Source organism: Galleria mellonella, unplaced genomic scaffold (assembly GCF_026898425.1).
Source record: "Galleria mellonella isolate WM207_F2 unplaced genomic scaffold, CSIRO_AGI_GalMel_v1 utg38, whole genome shotgun sequence".
Classification (NCBI taxonomy): Eukaryota; Metazoa; Arthropoda; class Insecta; order Lepidoptera; family Pyralidae; genus Galleria; species Galleria mellonella.
The window spans coordinates 726668-748020 of NW_026442090.1; the positions used below are offsets into that span (position 1 = coordinate 726668).

General features: G+C 33.0%; 4 protein-coding genes across 4 annotated transcripts in view; 1 reads left to right on the top strand and 3 right to left on the bottom strand.

Moving 5' to 3' along the window:
* Window positions 1–2255, bottom strand: part of LOC113523076 (PAX3- and PAX7-binding protein 1) — a 34452-nt gene extending 32197 nt beyond the window's left edge. Inside the window, exons 1-3 of the mRNA XM_052897942.1 lie at window positions 1840–2255; window positions 1029–1156; window positions 274–537 (exon numbers count right to left, since the gene is read on the bottom strand). Coding sequence (XP_052753902.1) covers window positions 274–537; window positions 1029–1156; window positions 1840–2011 — 564 coding nt within the window. The 5' untranslated portion in view covers window positions 2012–2255. The remainder of the gene's footprint in view (window positions 1–273; window positions 538–1028; window positions 1157–1839) is intronic.
* A 1662-nt stretch (window positions 2256–3917) lies between these two features.
* Window positions 3918–8575, top strand: LOC113522585 (60S acidic ribosomal protein P0). The gene is made up of 7 exons (XM_026908319.3): window positions 3918–4071; window positions 4234–4324; window positions 4694–4930; window positions 5666–5822; window positions 6552–6676; window positions 7286–7522; window positions 8239–8575. The coding sequence occupies exons 2-7, from the start codon at window positions 4271–4273 to the stop codon at window positions 8380–8382; spliced, it is 954 nt and encodes a 317-aa protein (XP_026764120.1). The 5' UTR covers window positions 3918–4071; window positions 4234–4270; the 3' UTR covers window positions 8383–8575.
* A 2209-nt stretch (window positions 8576–10784) lies between these two features.
* LOC113522764 (protein arginine N-methyltransferase 9-like) lies at window positions 10785–17466 on the bottom strand. The gene is made up of 2 exons (XM_026908572.3): window positions 17306–17466; window positions 10785–17210 (listed from the first exon to the last, which is right to left on the bottom strand). Exon 2 carries the CDS (start codon window positions 17192–17194, stop codon window positions 15005–15007), a length of 2190 nt encoding a protein of 729 aa, XP_026764373.2. The 5' UTR covers window positions 17195–17210; window positions 17306–17466; the 3' UTR covers window positions 10785–15004.
* Window positions 17467–18298: 832 nt separating this feature from the next.
* On the bottom strand, window positions 18299–20664 carry LOC113522776 (uncharacterized). Its single transcript, XM_026908585.3, has 2 exons — window positions 19674–20664; window positions 18299–19194 (listed from the first exon to the last, which is right to left on the bottom strand). Exons 1-2 carry the CDS (start codon window positions 20285–20287, stop codon window positions 18702–18704), a joined length of 1107 nt encoding a protein of 368 aa, XP_026764386.2. The 5' UTR covers window positions 20288–20664; the 3' UTR covers window positions 18299–18701.
* Between the last annotated feature and the right edge of the window lie 689 nt (window positions 20665–21353).

Genomic DNA, 21353 nt, shown 5'->3' on the forward strand with positions numbered 1-21353 from the left:
AAAGATTCCCTAGTCTACATTTTTGATGGGCATCCTTTTGTTCAAATAAGAAGAAATTTAAAAAACTTAGATACAGAATCCTATTATTGTAGGAATATACATTCACAGATCAAGAACCAAAACCTACACTGTTCAGTGACTCTCCAACTGTACTAAACAAAACATATCTTCCGAACAACTGTTTCTCCAATACAAATTAGTTTACCAAGGACGAGAGTGAATAATCTTCAACAAGACGGGTGACAGCCAGCGCTAGTCCCTCACCTCTCATACCTGCTGTCGGGTCTTGCGAGCCGCGTGGATGAGCGCCGCGTCGGGTATGTGTCCGGGCGCCACCGCCAGCGCCGCCCTCACCGACTCCGGCCGGTACTGGTGGAATCCCCTACTGTCTTCCTCTTCCTCTGCTACACTGTCATCTGACACATCCCCCGCCCCGTCAGCAGCCAGAGCTTCTCGCCCGGACAGTATCAGCCCTTCTAGCGTTACTTTCCGTTTCGGCTTCTGTTTTGGTTCATTCTCGGTGTGGTTTGGCTTGTCCTGTGTGAAATAAATGCTTTAGCCATATTCCCATAAGTTTCACATAGTCTATTGCTGTTATGTATGTATGTTAGTAAAAATACAGGACATGTACAATGTGATTTAATATAAGACTACTAATTTTTTTATGTAAGATCACATGGATAGAGCAGCCTTCAGGTTATATATAAGCGACTCAAAAAACAAATTCTTCATGCAAAAATAAATATGCACAAAGTAAAATTTTCTATATATATAAAATATATATTAATATATTAAAGAAATCAGCTATTCCCCTTCTTTAACATTTATTAACACCTATTTCTGCAATTAGTACAATCTGTTTGAAAAATGAGTGTATTCTATATATATATACTTTTATTTACAATTGTTTTATACATATTAAGGACTAATACATCTTATTGAATAAAAAATTAAATTATTTATTATCTATTAATGTTAATAAATATAAATTTTCATAATCGTTGAAATATGTCCATGCATTCCATTACCTCGGTAACGTTATTGTCATTTTTATTACTATCACCCTCAGGGGCCCGCCGTTTCTCCTTCTCCCTGAGTTTAGCAAGTCTCTTGCTCTGGGATGACTTCTTCACTTTGAATACTTCACCATCCTCCTCTGAAAATCATTCAATAATCAGTATACCACCATAACTGATTATAAATTCAGCTTGAAGCTAAATAACATATTGATTATCAACATCACACCATTTCAGATTAACCACATTTCAGCAGAGGATGAGTTTGTACAAAAGTCGATTGCTCTGTCCTATTCGTGTTTCAACCGTGAAGCAGTTGTTTGCATGGCTGTGTTTCAGTTTGAAGGGTAGGATATGGTGTGAATTTACTGGGTACGGAGGAATAACACCTGAGTCCTCAGGAATGGCAACGCATGGGGGGTATCACGGACGAAACAGTATACTCTGTTATGTCCATGGTACTGCTCATGTCTATAGGCGACGGTTACCACTTTCCATCAGGTGGGCCGTCAGCTTGTTTGCCATTCTAAGTTGTATAAAAAAAAATCAATACATAATCAACCATGATATATAGCTACACTCTGTTTTATGTTTTTCTTATACTACCAGATAATTTGCTTTTCCAGAATGATACTATGTAATATTTGATTATTTTATTGGGTTGAACAAAATTTCAAAGGATGATGAAATATTTTTTTTTACATGAATGTTACATGATGTATTCCTCTATTGTATTACATCTTAATCATATCAGAAGAGAAATTAATGGCGAAAACAATACCACATATCTTTATTTTTAAATAATTAGGTCCATATCTCTCACCTTCGTCAACGAAGCTAAGAAGTGACGTGATCTTCTTGCTTGACTTGTTCTCCTTCTTTTCATAGCTGATAATCGGCGGCGGTGGCGGCTCTGGGTCAGCCTCTACCTCATCATCATCGTCAGCACAAAACACACGCCGCTGTATCTTCTTCGGTTTGCGAAATAACGACATTTTCGGTACTGACCACTTACACTTCTAACGATTTGCACTCTATTGTACAATAATAAAATGATAACAAACTTAATATTTAGTGGGATATTAACGTCACAAATCAGAGAAATAAATTAAAAGAAAATAAAATAAATATTGAGAAAGCTATTAATATTTTTTTTTTTTTATTTTTGCAATGGTATTAATATTTGGCCAACTCTGACTATTCAGGACTAAAAAGTCAGTTTTATCAGTCAGTCAATCAATTGTTATTCGTCCATACAATTAATCTACATCAATCCAATCCTTGAAGTAGATAGTTACGTGTCTTTGAAAAAAATACTATTTTTATTTACAATTTTTACTAAATTATTACGTTAACCAAACATGATGACATGAAATAGGGTTATATTTCAAACTTTGTTTCATTTGCATAAATATATTATACATTGTTGTATTTATTGCCTTTTACATATTAGAGATGGAAGCCACTTAGTAAGACCATTACACTATTAGAGTATGAAAGGATTTTTTATAATGGAATGGTAACCCCGCCTGCGATAACGGTATACGCCGGCGGGGCACCAGTGAGAGATAATAGGTAGATAATGAAAAAATAAGCCCATCGTTATGAATAGATCTGAAATTCAGCACGATGGCTCAGCTTAGTGTAGAAGTCAATGATAAATTCTATGCTAATACAAACATACTTTGTTAGATAAATATATCTTTATCTTCTTCATTGTTATAAGTTTGTGGATGCTCCATAATACCTTAATTTATCTAATATATAAAATTCTCGTGTCACGGTGTTTGTTACCAAACTCCTCCGAAACGGCTTTACCGATTTTTATGAATTTTTGTGTGCATATAGGTCTGAGAATCGGCCAACATCTACTTTTTATACCCCTCAATGATAAGGGTGACCCACCCCTAAAATTTTATTTTTATTTTTTCGACAATTTTTTTTATTTTTATTTATATATTGTTGAAATAAATTCATAAGGCGGTCTGATTCCAGATCCATCAAATAGCGAAACAAAAAACCACTATTAGACATTTTGACAAATTTGACATTTGTTGTGACATAAGCAATGTTACCAGTGACTATGGTACATAATATGTTACTTTTGCGTTACGTTTTATAATGAAATTCAATAGAAAAACTCAATCACTTAACCGGTTTTTAAAATTCTTTCATTTACAGAAAGATATATTATCAGCAACTAATATAGGCTATATATTATTTTCAAATATTTGTCTATAATAATATTTATCAAGCATAAAGATATTTATTGATACAGTTTTTATGTTTATAGGAAATTATTTAAATAAAAATCTATACTTATAATAAATATGTAGAGAGGACAATTCTGTACATGAAATATATTTCTAAAATAACTATCAGGGGGTGATTAGTGATAGATACTGATGCCAAAAATGCAATCAGTAAAATTTTTGTCTGTCTGTCTGTCTATATGTTCATTATAGAAACAAAAAATACTTGACAGATTTTAACGAAATTTGGTACAATTATTCTTCATACTCCTGAGCAGGTTATAGTATACTTTTCATTACGCTATGATCAATAAGAGCAGAGCAGTGAAGGGAAATGTGTCTGTTATATCAAAACCACTGAACCGTGAGGAAGGACATAGGCTACTTATTTTACGAAAAACGACGGAAACGCGGACGAAGTCGCGGGCTACAGCTAGTTTATAATAAAGTTGTTGAAAAGGTGCTTTTATAGACACTAACTAAAATAACTTACTTGATAATACATAATCTCACAATATTTTGTAGTGGAAGAATTACGTTGCCAGCCTTTAATATGATTTGCATTGATAAAGTGTGAAATATTGATATTTGAATAAATGAAAGCAGTTGATTATTGAATGCTCAAATATCAATAAACTTGCGTTTTTTAATATTTGTCAGAAAGTATTACTTTTAGGATTAAAATGTTATATGTGCTGTCTCGTGTAACTTTTTATTATCGAATATTGGCAACACTGAATACCGGTACGGGATCAGCCATTTTGAATTTGATCCCGCACACGTATTATGTGTGTTGAGTCTTGGTGAGTAATATAATCATAAATTCTTTCAAATATCACTACATAAATTGAATCATTAATACAACATTTTAATGATCTTATATCTTATCATTAATATATCACCCTTATTTTTGTCTATTAATATATTTATTTAAAATTATATCCATCATAAAATTTTGTTTTCAGTCCTTAAATTTCGTAGAAGTCCCTTTCACACGTCAAGATGGTTAGGGAGGACAAGGCCACCTGGAAAACCAACTACTTCACCAAACTTATTGTGAGTATAACATAAAACATTCAGTGTTAACCTCAATGTTTTTCCTGATCAAAATTCCTAACATGTGAGCTAGCAGGACTAATTTTCTTGAGAAGATAGTTATTTATATTAAATGTACATCGAAGAACTTTTGCTTTTTGTATTATTTATTTTCTAGTCATTTCATTTCGTCTGTTCTAATACCAAGGGTCATGACGTTGACCCTTTGGCTTCGCTTTCAGACAAAATTAATTCTTTAAATTTATCCTGGTGTTGTTTTCCTGTTTATGAATATTACGCCGGCCTTTTAAAGATACAAATAAATAATTCTCATGTTAACTTCTGATTTGTTAATAAGAGAAAGTATAATATTACCATTGTTTTTTTCAGCAACTTTTGGACGAGTACCCAAAATGTTTCATTGTGGGAGCAGACAATGTGGGCTCACAGCAAATGCAGCAGATCCGCATCTCGCTCCGAGGTCACAGTATTGTAATGATGGGCAAGAACACCATGATGCGCAAAGCCATCAAGGACCATCTGGAGACTAATCCGGCTCTGGAGAAGTTGTTGCCCCATATCAAGGGCAATGTTGGCTTTGTGTTCACCCGTGGAGACCTTGTTGATGTTAGTAGCTAATTCTAATTATACCCTGCAATATTGCCTGTTTGAATTCAGAAAGAAATAGCTGGTAGCAATAAAAAAAATTATTTTTTGTGTACTGAACTATACTAAATTCCATTAGCTAACAACTTTCTAAACTTTTACATTTATAAAATCTATAAGGATAATATTGTAAAATAATGATTAGATATTATTGATGGAGAGAATATTCACTGATCTTGATATACATAAATGCATATGGGTCATACCTGTCTCCCATTAGGATAGGTGGAACTCCAAATGCTTTTATTTATTTTTATGTATTTATATACTTTTATGATCTAGATAAAATAATAATAATCCTATATATTAACAAGTAATATACTCCGTAGTCTAGCCATTTTAATTGAATCTCTGTAAATTGGATACTCCTCACTAACTAAATCTGTTATTAGCTGAATACTTTAATTACTTTCCTAAAAAGTTTGTTCATATCCTTTTGTAAAATCCCTGTAATATAGAGGGCAATACGTATGCTAATATTATACAATTATGTATGATTATAATAGATTTTTTACATTTTTTATATTCACTTCAGATCTGTCTAGCCATTTTTTTTTTCCTAGTCTAGCCAACTTTAATGATTGTATATTTGTTATTGGTCTGGATGTTTTACAATATGTACACATTTACAAAAAATATAGAACTAGATGCTGTTGTATCATTTGTCCAGAGGTATTATGATTTGTGTTATTGTAGGTGCGTGACAAGCTGTTGGAGAACAAAGTCCGCGCACCAGCCCGTCCCGGTGCTATCGCACCCCTCTCGGTCGTCATCCCCGCACACAACACCGGTCTTGGCCCTGAGAAGACCTCCTTCTTCCAGGCTCTCTCTATCCCTACCAAGATTTCTAAGGGTAAATTATATTTTTAAATCTAAATTAATATAAACTTTCTTATATACTGCTTATATCAAATCTTTACCAAATTTGATTGTAATGGTGAAACTCAAAAACTACTCGATTAATTTTAAAAATTCTTTCATGTATAGAAACCTACATTATCATTTAGATACATATGCTATTTAATATTTCCAATAATTCTATCTACCTGTGTAAATCTGGGCTTGATCTCTAGTTTTATATATTTAGAAAAATTAATCCTTAATATAACTGTATTGTGCCTTCTTAAGTATTGCTACTCTCCCTATCTAAAAGCTTAATTATATAAATACTCTACAAAACCGGATTCATACATCAATTACACATTTATTTGGTGTTTGTTTTAATTCACTTTAAAATTAAGACATTTTACAATATCCATGTCTGTTCTAATACCAGGGGGTGTAATATTAGTCCCCTGGCTTCGCTTTCAGACTACAGTGAATTTTTCAAATTTATCCTAATGTGATTGGTCCAAAGTGGATATTGCATTGGCATTTTGAAAATACATTTTTCAAAAAATGTTTACTTTTATTTTTTCAATCTATTATAATCCACTAGATATATTACACAATGCTTTATAGCCTTAAATAACCAGAAACTTGTTTTGCATAAGGGTACTAGGTAACCGATAAATTTGATCATCAAACACCAGTTCCTTTGAATATTGTCTGCTGCCATATCTAATGAATTGATTTTGTGCAGGTACTATTGAAATTATCAACGATGTCCACATCCTGAAACCTGGTGACAAGGTGGGCGCTTCTGAAGCCACCCTGCTGAATATGTTGAACATTTCACCATTCTCGTATGGTCTTGTGGTCAAACAGGTATATATATTGTTACTTAATTGGTATAGTTTTAGGATAAGTTCACACAAAGATTTGTAAATAATTTTAAGAACACAAAAAATATTAAAAATATCACTTGCAGCTATGAGAGGATCATGCTTAGTTCGCTTTACCTATTGATCAATTTAATAGTGCCAAATTACAATTTACTTTTTAACATAAAATAAATAAAATAGTCATTTATTCAACTCCCAACATAATTAACATTTCATACATCATACTTATTTAAATTTTAGTCGCCTTTTTACCGTAGGCCTCCCCTGTTTCCTTCCACGTGCCTTGAGAACAACTCAAAATAGTTTTTATCATACTATTATTAAAACTAAACTTTTTTTTTTTCGGTTTTTGCATCTCATTGTACGTTTATTCTAGTGTTATCCCCAAAGCGTTGAGTACAGTTTGCATTATCTATGCATTCTGATAATTTGCCTTTGGGAAATAAAGAGCATTGTTGTTTTTATAAGATAGTTTACATTTTGTATTATTGTAAATTCACATGCGACAATTGTCTTCTTCTCTACAGATATTACCTTACAGAGTAGGCAAAGAAAAATAAAATTTAAACGTAGAATTAATTGTATAATACAGGTGTATGACTCTGGAACCATCTTCGCACCTGCCATCCTGGACATCAAGCCAGAGGACCTACGCGCCAAGTTCCAAGAGGGTGTGGCTAACGTGGCCGCGCTGTCGCTGTCCATCGGCTACCCGACGGTTGCATCCGCGCCGCATTCCATCGCCAACGGATTCAAGAATCTGCTGGCCCTCGCGGCTGTCACAGAAGTGGACTTCAAGGAAGCCACCACTATCAAGGAGTACATCAAGGTACTTTCATTTTTTTAACTGTACATTATGTACAGTTTCTAAAATTACAACTATAACACACAAATGTTATAATTTAATTTAGACTATTTTGTGTCATTATTCTCTAGAATTTCTAGTATTTTTTTTTTATACAACTTAGAATGGCAAACAACCCACCTGATGGAAAGTGGTAACAGTCCCCTATAGACATGAGCAGTACCATGGACATAACAGAGTATACTGTTTCTCCCATGATACCCCCCATGTGTTGCCATTCCTGAGGACTCAGGTGTTATTCCTCTGTACCCAGTAAATTCACACCACATCCCACCTTTCAATCCGAAACACAGCCAAGCAAACACAACTGCTTCACGGTTGAAACACGAATGGGACAGCGGTACCCAAGCAATCAACTTTTGTACAAAGTCTCCCTCTTAATAGATTTACCACATAGATATGCAGTGAGCTTGCCTAGTAATACATACTGCATGGATAGATCGGGAATTTTTATTAAAATTTTGCAAACATTTTGCATTCTACTCTAGTGCAACATACCTTTCTAATTACATCATATTTCACTATTATTTTACATTAAAAAAAGCCGTGTTATACAATAAATAAAATCAAATGATTGTCCTTGAATTAACTCTATCAAAATGAAAGCATAAGGAAAGAGTGAATATTCACTTGTATACCTGCAAACCTAGTTTTACTTCACCTTTACATATTACCCCCAGGACCCGAGCAAGTTCGCAGCCGCTGCGGCTGCCGCTGCTCCGGCTGCCGCCGCTCCTGCTGGCGACGCCAAGAAGGAGGAGAAGAAGGAAGAAAAAGAGGAGTCCGAGAGCGACGACGACATGGGCTTTGGTCTGTTCGACTAAGCTCCTGCAATATGGAAACAAGATCCGTACAGCCGGCTGATGATAACACCTTAGTAGCCGGTCTTTCTTGTCTCCTGAAGCCCTCGTCTCGCACCCACGTGGAGGAAGTGTCAACGCCGCCGGGCTGGATCCCCATATGGCGGCCGATACTTTTTTACATGGCTCGTGCTTGTCAATAAAACCATTTGTGGTACATTTGTTTTTTTTTTTTTTATATATGCTCCATAGATAAATTTCTACCCAAGGAAGATGTTTTTTTATACTTAGTATATTTAATGAACAATCTGGGCATAGCTTTTATCAGAATAGAAGTGCGAAACCGAACAAATAACTAATATTGGTATAAATTGTTTTATTGCATATATTTTTTTCAAAAATTAATATTTATACTTGTTTACTAAATATATCAAATATAAAAAAAAATATAAGGGTGCTCATTTGTAATTTAGAATAGGATAATTTTTAATATAATTTATACAAGCAAAAGCGCGGTATACAGTTAGCGTACCTAATTAACTTCATATGGCGATTATGTACTTTACAGATGACAGATATATCTAAATAATACCTGTGAAATTTATCCTTACTAATATTTTAAATGTAAGAGTTTGTTTACCTTATAACACCAGATTAACCGATCGCTATGAAATATGGTATACGCATACCATGTCTCAATATCTTTCTCATCGTGAGTTACACAAAAGTTTTACATACATTATGGTTCTGTTTACATTTGCCGCCTCTAGTGGATTGTTTCGGAAACTCCGATTTCCATACATATTTTATCGACGTAGCGGGTTACATAATCCTCCGGACGGTCGCCCCTCCAAGGATTTGGGCACGGGCATGGGTGAAGTTCCCTTCCGTTTCACGACATCCCTTTCCTTATCCCCCTTTCCCATTCTCTTTTTTCGTCCTATTTTCCCCCCTCTCCCTGTGTGTGTAATCAATCCCTTCCAGCAGCGGCCTTTAATGCGTATTTATCTCAAATTACTTATTACACTAACAGGTGGCTCAATTCTGATGCATTATTTCTATAAATTTATCCCATAATTTATTTTGATAGCTTCGCGAAATAATTGTTTTATGTAGCATTATAAACTAATTTTATATTTATTTTGTTTTGAATTTAGTTCATATTGACCCCAATAAGCATAAAGATGAAATTTTTATTTTAGGCTTAGAATGAAATGTTGCCCAAGAATCGATCCGAGTATTGGTGAGCAGAGCTAAAGAGACAAAAAAATGAACAAATATATATAAACTATCGATTATTTCCAAAGAACTTCGCCAATTCCTGATCGATTTTGATTTTTTTTTGTAACCTACTGTTTTTATAAGTTTATAATAGATACGTACGTACGTATTTATCAATAAGGAAAATAAAAGAGAAGAATACAGCTCATCAGAAACTTCCTTATGATATCAGCCACCTAAGATATTGATACCAGCAACCCGAAGGGTGAGGTAAGGTGTGGTAAGGACCGCTTCTTATTAAAGTTCCACAGCTTTCAGCAATAAGCAGACATGTCGGAGGGTGTATAAACATTTATTTTTTAAGGAGCCAAGCCTTTTCTGGAAGGGTGAAGGGATTGTTAGAAATGCGAACTATCAGTCCCATTGCTAGCAATATACCCTATCAGATCGTCCTCCACGATGATTCCCCCTGGATACCATCGTGCTGAATTCCAGATGTATTCGTCACGATGGCCTAACTGACCAGACTTCATGGCCACCAATCATCCCTCACTAGTGCCCCGCCACCGTATACAGTTAGCGCAGGCGGAGCTGTCATTAGGTACATTATGATGCATTAAAAAAAGCCTCCCTGGAAATAAATCTTAAATAGGTCAATGCGTAATCATGAAAGCTAACATTTTATACATAAATGTTAGTACAACTCACACTAGCCACCCTATTTTCACTTATTGAATATTTTAGTTTCATATCGGTTGTAATCGATTATTTAATTAGAATTATTTTGTTTAGTTCTGCTACCATTAGTATGCGTGTGACTGCCAACACTCGAAGATTGACCACCACTATTAGTACCAGAAGTTCCACAACCTTCTTTATGAGCCATCAATTACCGACTGCTGTTTTGTTCACGCACGTTTTGCGACACGTATTTTGCGGTATCTTTAGTCAAATTATTAGATTGCTGATTAAAAAATGAACAAAATGGCAATCGGAAGTTGATGGCTAATATGGAATGTTGTGGAACTTCTGGTCATAATAGTAGTGGTCAATTTTCGAATGTTGGCAGCCACACACATACTAATGGTAGCGGAATTAAACAAAATAATCAGTGATATGGACTTCCACAAGATAACACCTAGTTCAGTAAAGTATTCAATTATAATTGTTTTACGGGTTAATTCATAGGTTAAATAAAATTCCAATTTTGACATTCAAAAGTAGATACTTTATTTCAATATCATTTTTCAAAAATATCACATCAAATTCACTACTTGTTCACATTGAGACATTGAAACGTTAATCACATTTAACATTTATATTCTCATTCTAAAGTGAATTGTGATCATTTAATAGTGTTTGATATTTCCGAACAAGCGGAGTTTTGTATTTTTACTACAGGTAATGGTAACGGTTATATAGAAAAAATTATAAATAAACTGCAAATAAAATGTACAATTTGTAGATAGAATACGAGAGCTCGGATCCCACAGCCTAGCTTCAAATTAGAAGGTCGTGAGAACGATCCGCGTAGACATTGCTAGATTAGGCGACTTTCCCCCGTTTAATGACCGATCGCCGTTTTGACTATTTCGAAAATAATTTTTGACGATTGGAGGCTATTTAGTGTACAATTTTTGGCGAATTCCTTGTGAATTTATCTTGCAACATTAGTTCGCGTTATTCTTTGACGTTACAGGAATGTATATGCGTCTTACCGTAGACGAAGGTCATAGTTCGTACACCCACGTATGCAACTGGTTGTTTTATAATTGGTCTATATGACGCGTCTGAGAGAGGGTCTGCTGCCCGGGGTCTCCCTGTCTCGAGATTCAGGCCATGGGTTCGAGCTCAAGTCTTGACAATGGAGACAATTGTAAATCTACTTGATGATTAAAAGAATTTTGCTACTTACAAATATAAAAATAACGCTACATAATACGTTTAAACAGCACATCTTTGTTATTATATTAATCTACTCACAGGTAACACTCACTTATATATTATGCAATATAAATGTCAATAAATGCGAAGTAGTCATGTGTGAAGATACGACCGGTCTCTAAAAATTGTGTCAGCCGTATCATATGAAACATAAGAGAAAACAATCTTGGTCCTGATACAGATTCACAGCCTCATGCCACATATTTTATAGCAATAATTTAAGACGGTAATAATACTGTCAAATTCACTATTCTGATTAATACTTAACAGGTTAATAATCAATGTTTGTAATTCTTATTTTAAAATCTGAGCTAACATGTGAGGATCCCGACCAATCGAGTCCAATATTAGGCGAGACGCGGTCCGCGCCACGTGTTAAAGCGTCGGAGCGCAATAGATGCTTCGGTATATACTCAAAGGGCGCAGGCAAAGTGAATCGTCTCGGACGGACTATCCCATTGTTATAGGCCTTCCGTGCTATGGTGTTTTGTGACTCTGATAAGGTCTTATACAAATACAATAATCACACACATAAAACATTAACTATATTTTTTTTTAAACTAACAGCAATGACAAACAAGCCTACGACCCACCGATGTAAAGTTACAATCGTCGTCAGGATGTAGGTACATGACTACATGAGCAACACTATGGACGATAATATATGCCGTGAATCCCTCATGCGTGCATAGAGGTTATAAAATAATAACTATGGTGTTTCATGATAGATTCCTAAAATATAATAAAATACTACGAAAATCCGCAAGCTGTATCTGCTCATATGGCAATACAGAATTTTCTTTATCGATATTTCTTAGAAAATTGCCAATTCTATGAATTGCAAATATGAATCGATTCAGCATCCTATTATGAATAGCTAAAATGGCTATTTTAAACTGCACAATTTTAATATATCTACACATATTTGACCATTTTACATCAGTGGTGTTTATAATATTTCTAATTCTACTTTACCCAATCTAAACTGGTATATTTAATTGAATAGAAGCATATTACATTATCAAATATACATAATAAGGATCAGATGTAATAACGTGAGTAATGAAAGAAAAGAGAGCCCAAAAATATAGATGCACTGTGTAAAAGATATGAATGTATATGTTAAGACAAGTGGCAGATAAATCCATCGATAGAATCTCTTCACATAAGAAAGAACAAGACAGTAAACATCGCTATCTCATGAACTCGCTAGCGATAACGACTCTACCGACAGATGCCGATTGGTATCCCGCCAGTGTACATCAATACACAGGTGGAGTAACAATGTCATTTTCTTTTGCAAAAATAATAACTAATATATATATATATATATATATATATATATATATATATATATATAATTTAATTATGTATTGACTGTAATTCAGCTGTACGTTTTTCAAAAAATAAATATTCCTGAGTCATATAAGATTTATATTATTGAAACTTCTTTGTGGCCATGATGTAAATTTAATTCTGGCCACATATATATGTTGATATTATTTTTCTATACGGTTTTTGTTTCTATTCAAATGGTTGTCTCGTCTTGTATCTATACGTATTATATATATATATTGTTGTTTTAAAGAATATTATCTTTCACTGTGACCCTCTACATATATAACTTTTATAATAACATTCAGAATACGTTAAAAGCTTTATAAATAAATAAATAAATGTATCTACGTATGATCCTATATAATTTAATAATGTAATAAGCATCTAATGAGGAAACTGAAACTTGATGTATATTGACTGACATTGATAATGTGACAGAAAATAACGTCATTTAATTATTATAACAAAATTAAATTGAGCAATAACATTGTAGGAAATATTCTATTTTACATTAATAACGATTATACACGTAGACCTACACATAATACAATACAGACCGATCAAAAGAGGCTTCCGCCATATAACAGCACCTGAGAATACATTTTAGATTCAAATGGCACACATAGATTATTTGAATAATATTTGGCCTGGAACGTGTATACGTATTTTTATAAATCCTACAGTAAACGTGGTGTTCACCTAACAAATATTTTAAATTTCAAGACACAGATACATTTAATTAGTTTAAATAGTAGATATTAAAATGGCCACTTTAAACAAATCATACCATAATTCATTTCGTATAATCCAATCTATTGAAAATGTAGGCACAGATAGCACAAAAACTCGACTGATTCTATCGCACATGTTACGCGATATTTACCCTAATTTCTGATAAATCGTCATAGTCGTAGAATATTGACGGATCTGACAAATATTACAAACAAAAATTCGTCAGTATTCTACGACTATGACGAAGTTTGTAAAGGTTTTGATGATTATTATATTATTTGCGGGGATTTACCGCCGTGTTGTTCTCTTGCCAATTTGAAATAATTTGTTCGTGGGAAAAATTCTTATGATTCATATAAAGTGGCTATTTTATTTAAATGTGCTACAAATAATGAGTGGTGATTATGAATTGTCTAAATTCACCATTCTGTTGCATGTGACATTAGTGATAAGTAGATATATGTTTCAATTTTCTTTTGTTTTTGGATAGTAGTAGTTAGTCCAGTTGATTCTTAAGTAGAGTAAATGACAATTTGACCGTTAGCTTATGAGTTTACAAATAACTGTTAACACTCGTGATAACACTGACATAGACAAGTACAGTCAAGTACAATAATATGTTATTGATGTTAACCATTTAGTTTTACCACAGAACAATTAATAAATACACAGTTTAAAAATTTTAAACCTTCAAAACAAAATGGCAGAGAGTTGCGTCTTTGACATTTCTGATAATATTATTATGACATAGAAACGACATGTACAACAATGTTCAGAATATATTATTGTATGTGACTGTACATAAAAATTTCTTATACGAACATGTACTTATATCTAAATACAATAAATTCAATTAATAAATAGGCTTCATCAACACCCTGTGACTTTATTCATAGTTAATATGCGCAACACAGTTAATTTGAATGAATACATTACATTTAAGTTATACTTGTATGTAATTTAATGTAATTACAATACATACAAAAGTATAGTAACCAAAATATATAAAAGATATAATGTCAGGGTCAATTCACATAGAGATGACGAGCAGGAACGAACACTTGTTAAATGAAACTGAATAAAATGACCCTGGCTTCTGCTGTAGCAATACCAAGATAAACTGTACGAACTTCCGACGTTCTCAAGCCGCAGCCTTCTGCATGAAGCTATGAGACTTTGATTGTACATATATACAGTTCTAGGTATTGCCATCTCTTACTCTGAATTGATCCTTATTTACTTATAAAAATATACAATTTCGAATATCGAAAAAACAGAACATTTATTTTAGATTCAATTTTTTTTTTTAATAACTTCAAACAGTTTAAAAATACTTTGTATAAAATTCATAAAAAAATAACAAACATGATGCCATAGTGCCAACATTTACCAAATGCTTGTCAACAAATATTTAAGTGGTGTCAACATCAATCATCAATTTAAATGAGCCATCAGGATCAACACAATGCAACACAGTCGCAAACTTACCACTAATCATTGGCACCTTTGGACTTATCAGGAACACTGTACCATCAATGAAGCTGTTTTTACGATTAGTTGAAATTTCTCCAAGGTGTTCCATCAACTCTAAGCTGTACCAGCAAAGGATGGCATTCAAGTAGCCATTGTTTACCACCGGCACATTCACCACATGTGATCTTGTATCAGTGCTGCATACACCCAGCACAACTGGCTCTGATAAAGGTGTATATTCCAAATGAGAGAAATCAATACAGAAATTCTGTGACACTTGATATTTGTTGACATGTTTTGCCATCTTAAAGTTGCTTACATTCTCATCATATACTCTATTGTTTATATCCAGCCAGTGACTATTGATGAGCTGACCCATGACCTTCACATTCGACGGCATAAACAGCCCACCCTGCAGAAGGTGTGACTGCTTCAAGTGCTGAGCAATTTCCATATTACGGAGCTCTACATCACCCCACAAGTCAAATATGTTACAAAATATAGCATGGTACTTCTCATCTCTGAATACTTCTTGGCCCCATTCATCTCCAACCAAGATATGCAGTTTCGATAATGGTACATTATTAGCTTCAAATACTGTCTCAAAAAATACTCTGTCTACATCAGTTTTGGCACAACATATCAATGATTGAGCACCACGCCTCAGCATCAGCAAGCCAAATAATGGGAAAGGGCACAAATCAACAATATTAGTTAAAGATATGTCAGCAATCTGCCCCAAGTAGATACATGTCATGGCAATGGAACCTTTTATCATGTTTACAAACTCTGTGTCATTGAGATATCTAAGAGTTTCAGGAGAGATTCTTAAAACTTCACTGTTCCAGTTTGGCAACATTGTAAGTTTACCTCTGTTCAACAGAAAATGGAAATCCACTAGTTCCCCTTGTGTCACTGTTTTTGGTATGTTATCAAAGAACACAGCTTGTTGCCATGCATTTGCTCTTTTATCAGATCTAGGGTCTGTAGTGATAGTTATGTTGTCAGTCAGATACAGGTTGAACCAACCAATTACAGCATTGATTTCACCATCTTCCTTAACTTTAAACTGAAGTGTGTAAGGGTCATTCCTATTCAATGTTGTATAGACATCTTGATAATCATTGAAGTTCACTTTAAGAAGGGAGAGAGGTTCCGCCATGTATTTTATATCTCGATAAAGGTGAACATCTTCACAATCATATGTCTCATCAAAGGTTAGAATATGAACAGTATAATGTGGAATATTCAGAATACTCTTGGTAGTGGAGCACAATTGATATCTCCTGTTGAGATAATCACATTTGACAGGAGCAATAAAAAATTCAGCTTTGTTTGGTATCACTTTAGCAGAATTCGACATCAAACATTCATGAGCATGTGCCAATGTTTGTAAGACATGTTCTCCAAATAAACCAGCATCAAACATTTCAGTGACCACTAGAGTTCTACGTCCACCAACATCATGGTAATTCATTGATGTGGACATCTTGTTTATTATAATTATCTCTTGTCGATAATTCTCTTGTGTGATTACTTCCGCTAAGCTCGTCATTACAGCAGATCCATCACATGCTGTTATGGTTCTAGGAGAACACTCGCATGCATACATAGCTAACAGACCTGTTCCTGTACCTATATCCAGAATGCAATCTCTGAAAGGAACTGCAGTTGCGTGAATGGCATCACGGTAGGCATCATTCCGGGTCTTATCATTCAGCATTCGGAAATGCCAACGTTCCATCAACAGGTTTTTAACAGAATTAAGATTTTTTTCTGGATTCACAAATCCATTATCCAACTTTAAAGCTCTATGAAAATGGCACCAAGCCTCTGCATAAAACCCAAATTTATATAGGTATTTGCCTATATCGTTCAACAGGTGTACGTTGTTAGGAAATGCGTCAATAGCACGGCCGAAATTTGAAAAAATATCTTCAATTTTGTTTGCTGTGGCCAGCACTTCGTTTAGTTTGATTAATATGGATCGAAACTCTGGCTCAAAAAGATTTTTCAGTCGCGGATTTTTATCGAATGATAACACATACAAATCGAAGGCCTTGCTATAACAGCCACTAGATGACAGTTGTCTCGCAACAGTAATGTATTCCCTGGCGATTTCTTCCATTTTGTCCTTGCAAAATCTAAAAATCAATGCAATGCGCCGTAAGTTTAATTATAGGTCTATCTATGTAATCATGACAAATATCCAGTCAAATTATTAAAAAATCCACCTTACCTCTTCAGTTATGAAGCCCGATGACCATCAAGTGTAATGCGTAATATATATCGTGGGTGACAAAAATCAATAAATTACGAGATAGTTTACAAAACATTTCAATTCACATCCCAAACAAAAACATGAATTCTACGCATATGACAATTTTGACATAAGGCAAAATACAGATTAAAATTGTTACGTAATGTTTGTCGAAACGACCACAGAGAAAAAAGAAATAATCAGCCATATATACACGAGCGTTATTTTTAAATAAGATAATAAGAGATTTTTTCTCTATACGTAGACTTTTCATTCTTGCTCATCGAAACACTACATAAAATATAATAGTGTCCATGCAGTCTACACTTTAACTACCGACAATGGCAGAAAAAGATAGAGGATACAATATTTACGAGGTTTAAAGACAATAACTAGTTAATTCCAATACTGTGACACCCATGGCACCAATCATACGTTGCTATTACTGAGAACTAAGTTGTTATGCATGCATACCTGGTAATTTTAAACTCACTAAAAATAAAGTTCTACTGGTAAATAGTAGCAGTGATCTATAAAGAGAACATGAAATACTGTTATATAATGATTTATATCATGACATCTACTTATTTCACTGTTGCAATAGATTAACAAAAATTTATGCTTATATTTTTATTAATAACTATAAGTTACAAAATATGTGTAAATTTAATTAAATATTGATATCATAACAATTGGAAGTATGTTATCTGAAGTACATCTTTGTTGTTTTCTAAAGATTCGTTTATTGTACAATAAATACTATATAGTTTTTTATAATCACAGCTTCAGTCCATATTCTGCAATAAAATACAATATAAACATGCTCTTTTCACGCGCTAAATATGTACACACTATCACATGTACAGATGTTGTTTCTATAGTTGCAACACAGATAATGGCATTTTTGTATATTTTAAGTTTAGTAGTAAAAGTAGTTAAACAAATAGAATTAATTTCTAAATCAAAACAGTCTTTAATTATAAATATAAAATATTTATTTATTTATCTACATTTCAATACATATATATTGCAATATTGACCTTGAATCTGAGGTATCACTTCTCTAAACATATCTTTAAAATTAATTTAATATCACAGCAAAATCTTTATTGCAAGGACTAATATGAATTAAATTTCTAACAGACCAAAGTCAACATTATTATATTAAAATATTAGACGAAGAGATAAATTTATAGAAATAGCACTTTAGAATCGGCCCCACTATTTAAACAAGGTTTATTTAACTTAAAAATGACATTTTAAAACAAATAATATGTAATATAACATATTCTACAATACTTTAGTAAGTACCTTTCTAAAATTCACAAATCAATATCTTGGTAGAAAAAAATTTTAGAGTATTTCATAAAATACACTATTTACATTTTAGCACTGTGGTCCACGGACCACACATCAGATCTACATTACAGTCACACTGATAGGATTTTTTAAAATGATAAAGATTTTCATAAATGTCTGTAGGAAAACCTAACTGTCCATATTTATTATTTCCTGTGGTCCACACCGTATTATCTTCAAGTAGCAGTGCTGTATGTCTAGAACCACATGCCATATTTGTAACATTTAAATTGACCTGTTGATTTTTATCATCATAAATATCTATGACTATTGGCAAAGCATAGTTTTTAAAATTTTCTGGTTGTAAACTTTTTTTCTCCTTTACATCATGTTTTATGCCTAACTGGCCAGTATCATTCCAGCCCCATGCATAGAGGTCTCCATATTCACTGAGAGCTAATGAATGCCAACCACCAGCAGAAATTTTAACTATCTTAATTCCAGCTAATGCTTCTACTTCAGTCGGTAAATCCAAATTCTCCAAATCCCCATGGCCTAACTGCAACCTTCTGTAAAATGTAATATAACATATTTTACTGTAGAATTTCATACTTCCTTCTTATATATGATTTTAAAAAAATTGTATCTACTTAACACCTAACAATATAACAATTATATTTCTTATAATATTTCTTAACAGTATTTATTAAGTATTTAGTATTTTTTAAGCATGTGAATTGCTGTAAAACATTCACCTTTATTCAGTGGAAAAAAATAAATCTATGGGCCCGTCTATTAAGTGTTAATATAAATGATAAACACTGAATATAAAACTACATGTGCTGATTGTTTACATATAATTATTGGTATATGATTCATATTTTAATATGTCTATAGATCTCTTTAGACTCTTAACAAACATGTATTACTAAATTTATTGCAATAGTATTATAATTTACACTTGGCGCCACTTCTGACCATAATATTGATATAATAAGCAAAACCCTGACAAAGTGATAAATTAAAATTTTAATATTCAAATACTAACCTTCCATTGCCCCAAGTATACACTCTACCAGTATCAGTGAGCAGCATGAAATGTTCATAACCACATTGTATATCACATACGACTCCCATATAATGACTAGTGTCTAATAAACTTGGAGGAAATCCACAATATACAAGACCATCTTCAGTTAAACAAATAAATTGGTCATTTGTTGTTAAAACTTTCTTGATATTGTAGCCTTTTCTAGCCTTTTTTGGACTACTTTCCAATGGTGTTTCATTGAATTTTAATTTCTTAACATCACTTTCATTCTCTAAATCAATCACCCATAATGTTAAACTTGTCCCATCAATTAAGATCAGCTTGTAATCATTCCCGGTAACAATAAGGTTTTTAAATTTTGAATCATCACACTCTTTAGGTAACAGAACACTAATATACTGGTTTTCTTTACCATACCAAGCCCCTGATATGCAGATTGTTTTATCAGTTTTAAAAATATTATAAGACCAATTAACTTTTACCAAATCAACTGAAGTAATATCAAAAGGTATTTCCTTTGCATTAAATCCAGTTACGCGTTGAAATGGACTAATTATAGGTTCAAGTAAAAGCCATTGTCCAAATAAATTAGAACCTGTAGCTAAATACATGTCTTCAGTCAAAAAATAAATAAAAAATTAGATTTAAGTAATATTGTGAACAACTCGATTTTCTCGGTAGATATTTCATCTTCATGTGAATTAGTAAATATTAATATTGCTACAAGGATACATTTTTAAATTATACTCTCTGTGCTGTATCAATTTAAATGTTTCCAAGTACAAATCAAAATACAGGCTTAAAAAATTTTAAGTGGATACCTAAATGAGTACAAAGAAATCTGCACCTATTTTATTATTTCTAAGAACAAATCCAATTAAAAACTTTTCTATAAATAAAAACAAGAATATTTCCATCTCACCGGTATCAAAGAATACCTATGTATCTTTTCTCTTTCTTTCTGTTCAAGGGACATAGTACTAGAGATGCGTGACTTTACTAATCCGAATACTAATTATTCGATTGAGCTAATCATTCATATTATTCATTTGATTTTCAAATCACTCGACTACAAATTTTATTCAACCGGCTAATAACGTCACCCGACTAATGTAGTAAAAATTACCAATTTTCGATAAAAGTAAGTATAGTTTTTACAGGAAATTGCGAAAGTATTACAATACGTATTACAAAATTGATATTTTAGTAGCCGGTGGCATTTTATTCTTTATTCTTTCGTTGTCATTTTTAGTACTAAACAGATTAAGAGAAAGGACTATGTTGTAATTAGTTACTAATTAGTAAAAATATTTAAATATGGAAATTAGGATATTACTTATTTAGTAGTTAAATAATTAAATTATAATTACTAATTATTCGAATAACAAAATCACATGTATTCGCTAATCTTTACATAGTACTGATCATATTTTGTTTCATATATAAGTTCATATAGCACAGAACACCTTGTTCTTAGCACGGATGCATTTTTAGTCTCTCTTATCAGTGACGTACCTGTATAATCATAACAGCTGACAGTAAAACTGACAGCCCAAATTAAATAAATAAAGACCAACATACACGCAGTAAGCAAACTGATTGGACGATCAACTCAAATAACGCTGTACTGTAGTCATATAAATTGTATTTAGCAATAAATACGCACAATTATATAAA

Excerpts from the sequence above, each read along its gene's own strand:
- LOC113522585 (XM_026908319.3), top strand. The coding sequence starts at position 4,271 with ATGGTTAGGGAGGACAAGGCCACCTGGAAAACCAACTACTTCACCAAA. Across the intron at positions 4,325-4,693 it reads ACTACTTCACCAAACTTATT|CAACTTTTGGACGAGTACCC; the intron begins GTGAGTATAACA and ends TGTTTTTTTCAG. Across the intron at positions 4,931-5,665 it reads CCCGTGGAGACCTTGTTGAT|GTGCGTGACAAGCTGTTGGA; the intron begins GTTAGTAGCTAA and ends GTGTTATTGTAG.
- LOC113522764 (XM_026908572.3), bottom strand. The coding sequence starts at position 17,194 with ATGGAAGAAATCGCCAGGGAATACATTACTGTTGCGAGACAACTGTCA.
- LOC113522776 (XM_026908585.3), bottom strand. The coding sequence starts at position 20,287 with ATGTATTTAGCTACAGGTTCTAATTTATTTGGACAATGGCTTTTACTT. Across the intron at positions 19,195-19,673 it reads TATACTTGGGGCAATGGAAG|AAGGTTGCAGTTAGGCCATG; the intron begins GTTAGTATTTGA and ends TACATTTTACAG.